At 36.1% G+C, this 8,359-nt stretch overlaps 1 protein-coding gene across 1 annotated transcript; it reads left to right on the top strand.

The window, feature by feature from the left end:
• The first annotated feature begins 5,973 nt into the window (after positions 1 to 5,973).
• LOC102960355 (putative olfactory receptor 2B8) lies at positions 5,974 to 7,098 on the top strand. The gene has a single exon (XM_007085928.2). The coding sequence runs from the start codon at positions 6,055 to 6,057 to the stop codon at positions 7,012 to 7,014; it is 960 nt and encodes a 319-aa protein (XP_007085990.1). The 5' UTR covers positions 5,974 to 6,054; the 3' UTR covers positions 7,015 to 7,098.
• Positions 7,099 to 8,359: the final 1,261 nt, after the last annotated feature.

Raw genomic sequence — 8,359 nt, 5'->3', positions numbered from 1 at the left:
TGGGAGTTGGCCATGGGGTGTGCAAGGGCTGTGCTTGAGGTATATAGAGCATTAGGGATACCCAGGGGTAAGTTTGGGGGCTCTGCAGATGAGGAAAGATGAATACTGAAATATACACACATGACATAAATGATGTTTGGGATTTGTTCAAAAATAAATATTGACGTGGTTAAGGGTTATAAATTAGACAAATTGGGCCATCTATTGATACTTGTTAGAAGCTCTCTGATGGATACATCAGATCTCTTCTGATTATTCTCTTATATTTGCTTATCTTTAAAAATTCCCAGTAAAAGTTAAGACAACTCTATTAAAAGAGTAAAAATATTAGTTACAGAATTGGAGAAAATATTTCTAGTGCATTTATTTTGTAAGTACTTGTATCTAGAATATATAAAGAGCTCCTAGAAATCAGTAAGACAAAGATAAATTCTTATAGAAAAAAATGGATAAAAGAACAGACATTTTACAAAAGAGGGTATATAAATGGCTAATTTGAAAAGTTGTTCATCCTTTCAGTCATTTGGGAAATGAAAATTAAATCATAATAAGATACCCCTTTCATGCCAAATAGAAAGGATACTGTTTTCAAAAGCTGATGTTACCAATTGAAGAGGCTACGAATGGTAGAAACGAATGTTTATAAATACTGGTGGGAGAATAAATTATCTTGACTACTTCAGAAACTGGTCAGCAGTTTGTACTAAAAATAAATAATCTCAATACCATCTAGGCCAGAAATTTTACTCCTAGGTATATACCCAAAGAAATGTATAAATTTGTTCACTGAAAGACATGTACAACTGGATATATCCATATTGTAATACCTACCAATACAACTTTCCAAATATAGTAAGAATAAATAGATTGTATCATATTCAAAAATATAGAAGCATACAGTAATATGAATCAATGAACTAATGGTACATGTAAAAACATAGGTGAACCTTGCAAACACAATGCTGAGATACAAAATAGTATATACCAGATGAATTCAATTATGTAAATTTCAAAACAAAGCAAATATGACTTATAATTTCAATAATAAAATCATGTTGGAGGGGATAGTGACTTGGATGAGCCACACAGGGAACTTTTGACTTGGTAGATATATTCTCTCTTGGCTCTGTGTGTGCTTACAGGAGTCTTTATACTCTCAAAATTCATTGATCAAAATTCATTGAGCTACACTTAGGAGTTTTACATTTTTCTGCATGTATAATTCAATGGGAAAAATGTAACAAGAAAGGTCAAACCACCCATGACAACCAAAAAAATTAATTTTACATTGTTGCCAAAGGGCCAACCCCCTAATATATAAAGAGCTCCCCAAAATCAAGAAGAAAAATATTTACAAGCTAATAGTGAAATGGGCAGCAGCATCTTCAAGTATGGGCAGATATTTCACAAATGGTTAAATGGCCTTTAAATATATAAAAAGAATATCAGTCTCATTCAAAATAAAAAATGCAAAATAAAATGGCAATAAGATACCATTTCTCAACTATCAGTTTGAAAAAGAAATCCAATTAACTAAAAATAAATGAATAAAAATAAACACACTTATATCTTTAAAAAAATAAAATAGAGTATTTACAGCCCAGAAAAGAAAGAAAGAAAGAGAAACAAAATCCCAAAAGTTGACAATATACTATATTGGTGAGGCTCTAGGGAGAAGTAAATGATGTATTTCATCTTAAGCTCTAGTGAAAAAATAACTCGCACAAAGTAAACATTAAATATTCACTTTAAGATTTACAAGTTAGGTATGTATAACTACTAAGAGGGACTATGGATTTAAAATTCAATCCAGAGAATATATTTTTTCCTACAATTTTCAGCCCTCAAGGAAGCATTGATTCCTTGTGGAAAAAAATAACTATTTCAATAAAATGACCCTAAGAAAGTTATAGTTGGATCTGAAATTTTCCTTGAAGCTGGAAAGTAGCTTAAGTGTTCATAAATATAGAGGTAGAAAAAAATCTGGGGAAGAGCTAACTCTGAAATGCAGGATTTATTCTATAGGAAGGAGAACCAAATGGCAGAATTCAGGAGGATTCATTTGCTTTGTAAACCACTTATGATACTACTTTTTAATATTTTCCCCATGGCCCAAACTCCTTTTTCCATGAGTTTTGCTTAATTGCAAATGGGAGATTGGTTCCCTGATGTCAAAATTTCTAGCCCCAATCCTATAGTCACATTTCCTGAGGATTAAAAGACAGGGAGACCCCAGGTACCCCTGTAATATTTCAAATGGTGGAGAAGACAAGGAGATTTCGGGGAGTGAAACATGACTTTGGACAATGCCACAAACCCAAGAGATAAGGGCACGAGGAACATCAGAGACACTTTCAGAGCACAAGGAGCCTCAGTTCTGAGAGAGGGAAATTACTTTTACTGGTTATGCTCTCCTTGACCTTAGAGACTGAAATTTTTCCTTACTGGAGGTCATTTCGACAACAATGGGTTTGTCTTAGGGAAACAGGCTACAGAGTACAGCAGAGGGGAGGGATGATCATGGCATGTGGATTAAAAATAATTTAGGAATAAAACTTATTTAGAGTAAAAGAAAAAGAATAATAGTGATATTCAAATATTTAAGTAACAAGAGTAAAGTAAGGTGCTGAGTTTAAGTTGGACAATTTTTTTTTTTTTTTAATTTTGGGATTGCTACTTATGGGAAGGTCTAACGACAGTAGTGGGAAATTATGCTGGGCAATTCTCTGGAAGCATGAGTGATCTCTTCCCCCAAAACAATGTAGACTTGGTAAGACATCTGCTTAGAGGTTTGGGAAATGACCTCAATAATCAAGTGGATGAACCCCTATTTACCAAGGAACCATATTACTGCATGTACGTGATTAGCAACCTGGAAATGATTACCAGTGGTTTAGGGACACTACAAACTCATTTTAGTGACACAATAGTCCAGGAAGTTTGCTGGCATGCACGGTATTATTACACCCATTAGGCATCATAAATGATACAAAGAGATACACTTTTTTTTCAGGACCATTTTAATTATGCCTCTTGGTCACCGCTCCTATTCTACTAAAGATAAGGAAAGAAAAAACATTTCACACTATTTGACACTAAGAAATTATGCACTTAAAAATATACTTTATGCTAAGACAGCTTGAGGAAAATTCATTTCAAATGATTGTTGTGAGGTATTTATTTAATGTAATTTAGATGAATTAGGATGTAAACATATTTCTGAATACATCTTCATGATTCTTAGTCTTTGAAATCTGTCTCTTGTATTATTATAAAAGTTCTTTTTAACAATTATTGTTTCCAGGAAATGTCATTAAAATCAAAATTTTCCTTTTCCTTCCTTTCTTCCTTCCTCCCTGTCTCTCCTTCTCTTTCTTTCTTTCAAAAAGAGTAGTGAATAATATCCTTTGAAGGTGTGGACATTACAACTGGCTCAGACTAAATTTTGAATTGGGTGAAACTGGGCTTTGGAGACTTCATTTCTATTTTCACTGCCTTTCTTCCTTCAGGTCAACTTGTCTGGGTCTCAAAACTTCTCTGCACCATCGGAAGGTAGGACCCCGCCCCATACTCAGAAGCTTTTATAGGCTATGCGATAACTTCTCTTTTCCCTCCTATCAAACAAATCACAATATGAGTGGTGAATGATGTATCTATGGGAACAGTGTACATTTTATCAGGACAATAATTTAACCCAAAGTACCTAAACTTTCATTATTCCTTCCTGCCTACAAAATAATTCTGCATATTTGTACTATGGATATGATTAATTATAAATAAATTGATGACCAAAGTATTTTAGTGGTCATGGGGAGATACGTGCCACAATAAAAACAATTAGGATTTAAATCCTTTATTCTATCCACCTCTGTGCTGTTCTACATCAACTCATTGAATCTCCCTAACAACCCTCATGTGAAAATTACCTGAGTCAATTGTTCAAGGACAGTAAACTAATAGTATAAAAATAGAATATATGCGGCCTCTACTCTCAGTGACTGCCTCTTTGAATGATTTAATCAATACTCTGGAGTGAGAACATTTAAAGCACAAAATCAGTAGATTGTATAGCAGTGAAAAAATTAATAACAAGCACCAGGAGTTCTAACATATACAATAGCAAGACCATGGCATATAGCTCGGCAAGGACTATTCAGTATAACCAGAACAAAGTAGGATTACACAGGGCTGCTCCTTGGGCCAGGTGCCTTGTTTAACATCCAGTGTTTACTGGCTAATTGTAAAAAGAACGCCTAATCACTGAATGAAATTTGGAAATGCAGAACACAATTATATAATGAAAACTATTAATAATCCCAAAGTCACAGATAATCTAAATTATCATTCTTGTAGTGTTTTCCAATGCTTTTGTATGCTTACATTTACATATATTTCAGCAATATTTGGAAAATATTTCATATTTTATATTATTCCTGCCCATACACTAAGACATTGTAAGCATCATGAATAGGTATTACATATTTAAAATTAATTTTGTTGACTATGTAATAATCTAATCAATGGATACATGATCTTTGACATTTCTCTGTTCTGAAACATCAAGCTTATTTTTTCTAATTTTCCCATTATGTACATATAGCAATGATGTTTATCCTAGCATGTAAATATTTTTGTGCATTTAGTCATACATCTAGAATGTTTTCTTAAGGAGGGGCTCCTGGGTGGCTCATTTGGTTAAGCGTCCGATTTTGGCACAGGTCATGATCTCACGGTTTGTGGGTTCGAGCCCTGTTGTCAGGCTCTGTGCTGACAGCTCAGAGCCTGGAGCCTGCTTCAGACTCTGTGTCTCCCTCTCTCTCCCCCTCCCCTGTTTGCACTCTCTTTCTCTGAAGAATAAATAGATATTAAAAAATTTAAAAAAAAAGAAGTTACCCTCTCTAAAAATTAAAGTGTTTATAAAAGCCCTTCACTCACGGAATCACTTCTTGACTGACAATTACTATCTTAATAGTAATACTTATATTTATGTGCTGCATTGTATGTTGCTCAAAGTTTGAGTACAACATTCCTGAATTATATATTTGCTTGATACAGAAGGAAAATGAAGCACATGCCCAGCATGTGTGTGTGTATGTGCAAGGTCATATATTTGGTAATTATCACATCCAGGACTCACACTGGAGAATCTATATAATGTTCTTCACAGCTCTGTCCATTGTGTAATCACAGTTTCCAGAAAACAGAAGATTATATTACACTGAGGCTTTATTACAGGACAGCCTGTTTTGAAAATCTTTGTACTTGGAGGTGTGGCTTAATGGAAGGAACAGTGAGGCCATCAATGAATACCACACTTTTTTTTAGTTCATGATATTTGATACAAATATAAAAGTGTTTTTGACATAAGTAAACTAAGTGAAAATGTTTGTGCTATTAGTCCTAGCTGTGTTAACTCCTACTAATTACCCTTTGGCTAAATATCATGATAAATTAATTCCATGAGTGCATTACCTTGGGTCCTTGGGGTTTTAGCCATATTGACTTAATTACCAGGAGAAGAAAGGAGAATTTACCTTCACTGATAGTGACTTTCAAGGGTGGTAATTTTACATGCTATAATAGAAATCCATTAAAAATCAGCAAGAAAAATGAATTGAAAGGAATTAAGTTAGAAAAAATGGAGTAAATTAGACATTTATTGAAGCTCCAATGTTTCGGTTTCTCCCAATCCTAACAGATATGATACCTTCTTTCTGTAACAAATAATTAGTAACCCCTCTTTACTATCTTGATCTTTGCAATACTCCCACTTAGCAAACTAAATGAAGATCAAGGATTAAAACATGGTTGTTAAAAAAAAACAAAAACAAAACAAAACAAAACATGGTTAAGATACAGATATGTAATTGTTAATTCTCATTATTCTTGCTGAAGTTATAAAACGCAGTATGTTAATTATTTTCTCTGTTTCACATCCCCTGCCCAGCTTCTGTGTTGCTTGTAAGTCCACAAGCCAGCATCAGGTTCTAACCACAGGATCACAAAGCTCCCAGGATTCCGACTGTGTTGTTTCTGGCAAGTAGTGTTCCAGAAATGGGAAGATTCAACAACACCTTTTCTCACCCCGATGGCTTTGTTCTGGTGGGCTTCTCTGAATGGCCCAGACTAGAAATGGTTCTTTTTGTGGCTGTCTCCACCTTCTACATAATGACCCTCCTCGGAAATTCAGCCATCATTTTCTTGTCACACCTTGATCCCAGACTCCACACACCCATGTATTTCTTTCTGGCTAATCTCTCTTTCTTGGACCTCTGCTACACTACCTCCACTGTTCCGCAGATGCTGGTCAACATACAGAGCCACCGCAGAAACATCAGCTACACGGGATGCATAGCTCAGCTTTTCGTCTTCCTTGGCTTAGGATCCACTGAATGCATACTTCTCTCAATAATGGCCTTTGATCGTTATGTCGCTATCTGCCGGCCTCTCCATTACATAGTTATCATGAACTCGAGGTTTTGCCAACAAATGGCAGCGGTGGCTTGGGGAACAGGTTTCAGTAACTCCTTGGTGCAAACAGTGTTAACTTTCTTGTTACCTCGCTGTGGTCAATATCGGGTAGAAAATTTCTTTTGTGAGGTACCTGCTATGCTTCAATTATCATGTGTTGATACACGGACCAACGAAGTCGAGATGTATGCAGCTGTGGTGATCATAAAAGTTATCCCTGTGGGATTAATTCTGTTCTCTTACATCAACATTGTCAGAGCAGTGGTTGGGATCCAATCTACTGAGGGTCGCAAGAAGGCCTTCAACACATGTGGGTCTCATCTGCTGGTGGTCGTTATGTTCTATGGCTCAGCTATCAGTGGTTATGCATATATGGTGCCCAAGAGCAATTCAGCCAAACTGAAGGGCAAGCTTCTTGCTCTCTTTTATGGACTTGTAACTCCAATGCTTAACCCTCTTATCTACACCTTGAGAAACAGGGATGTGAAGGGAGCAGTAAAGAAGCTACTGGGGAGAGAAGAGGAGGGGTGGAGCACGGCTTAGGAGAAGGTGGTTCCTTGCAATTCGTGTTCCTCACTCCCAGAATGCCTGCCATGGACACCATCACCACGGTCCCAATAACAGTGGCTGCCTGTTATTCCTATTACCTTTGTATTTCAGAGGAAATAAAATGCTGACTATTCTCCCCCTAAAATAATGAAAGAGCTCTAAAAATAGATAATGAATATTCATAGATTTTAGTAAAGTATTGCATTTGTCACCATGCTGTCTTTTCCAATGAAGTCTTAAAATTAATAACTAAGTAAGTTTTCTTATCACACGGCACATTAAAACTGATGATTAAGGGGCTAATCTTGAGACTTGTTTAAAAAACAGGAAGAGGACTGTCTGAAATAACTACATTATGCCACAAAATTAGAAGAATGCCCTTATACTCAAGAGGGAACTTCATTTCCTCCACCCATATTTTCTTGTGTTGTCAGTATAGCTGTTGTACCTCTGACCTCATTTTAGTCAATATTAGAATGAAGCATCCTCAGAGAGCCACGTCCATGCTATGAGCATTGACACAGTTCTGGAAAAAAAAGGCGTGGATGTATAGAGAGCTCTCTGCAAGACCTCTGCCTGTTTGTTCATTTATCCGACCCTTCTAGCAGCCTCTTTTAGCATATTTTAAAAATTCAACATGTTCTCATATGGAAGTTTTTCCTCATGGCCAATATACAGACAACATGTATATCTCTCAGCAATGGCTTTTGATCTGAAAACACTTGTTTCCCAATCAGTATAAATTTTATTTTTGGTGCTCAATCATGTTTATCAGCATTCTCAGCAGGCAAAATAGAAAAATAGACATTTTTCTCCAAAATGAAAAGCAAGAAAGCATAGAAGTTCTGCACACAGAATAGATATCCCCAATGCCATGTGTTTAAGGTTTTTTTTTTTTTTTAATTCTGGTTAGCTAACGTACAGTGTAATAGTTCCAGGTGTAGAATCTAGTGATAGAACACTTCCATACATCACCCAGTGCCCATCACGACACATGCCCTCCTTAATCCCCATCACCTGTTTCCCCCATCCCCCACCCAAAGTTCCCTCTGGTCACCGGAAGTTTGTTCTCTATAGTTGAGAGTCTGTTTCTTGGTTTGCCTCTCTCTCCCCAGTTCCGGTTTCATAGATTCTACATTTTATGTAACCATTGCTGGATGAAAGGCCTACCTCGAGGCAAGGATGTGTAGGCTTGACACAACCAAATATCTCGCATGTACTATGAAAACAGCCCAAACATCGAAAGAACATTCCTACTATCAATACGTCTTATTAAATTTTAATTACTTCTCTTCCTATCTTCTTGTGCAAGTTATGGTTTCACATTTGGAACAGAGGG

This window comes from Panthera tigris, chromosome B2 (assembly GCF_018350195.1).
Source record: "Panthera tigris isolate Pti1 chromosome B2, P.tigris_Pti1_mat1.1, whole genome shotgun sequence".
In the NCBI taxonomy this organism is placed as follows: domain Eukaryota; kingdom Metazoa; phylum Chordata; class Mammalia; order Carnivora; family Felidae; genus Panthera; species Panthera tigris.
This window is presented reverse-complemented; position numbering and strand designations above follow the sequence as displayed.

Bases quoted from the DNA above. Each gene is read 5' to 3' on its own strand.
- LOC102960355 (XM_007085928.2), top strand. From the start codon at position 6,055: ATGGGAAGATTCAACAACACCTTTTCTCACCCCGATGGCTTTGTTCTG.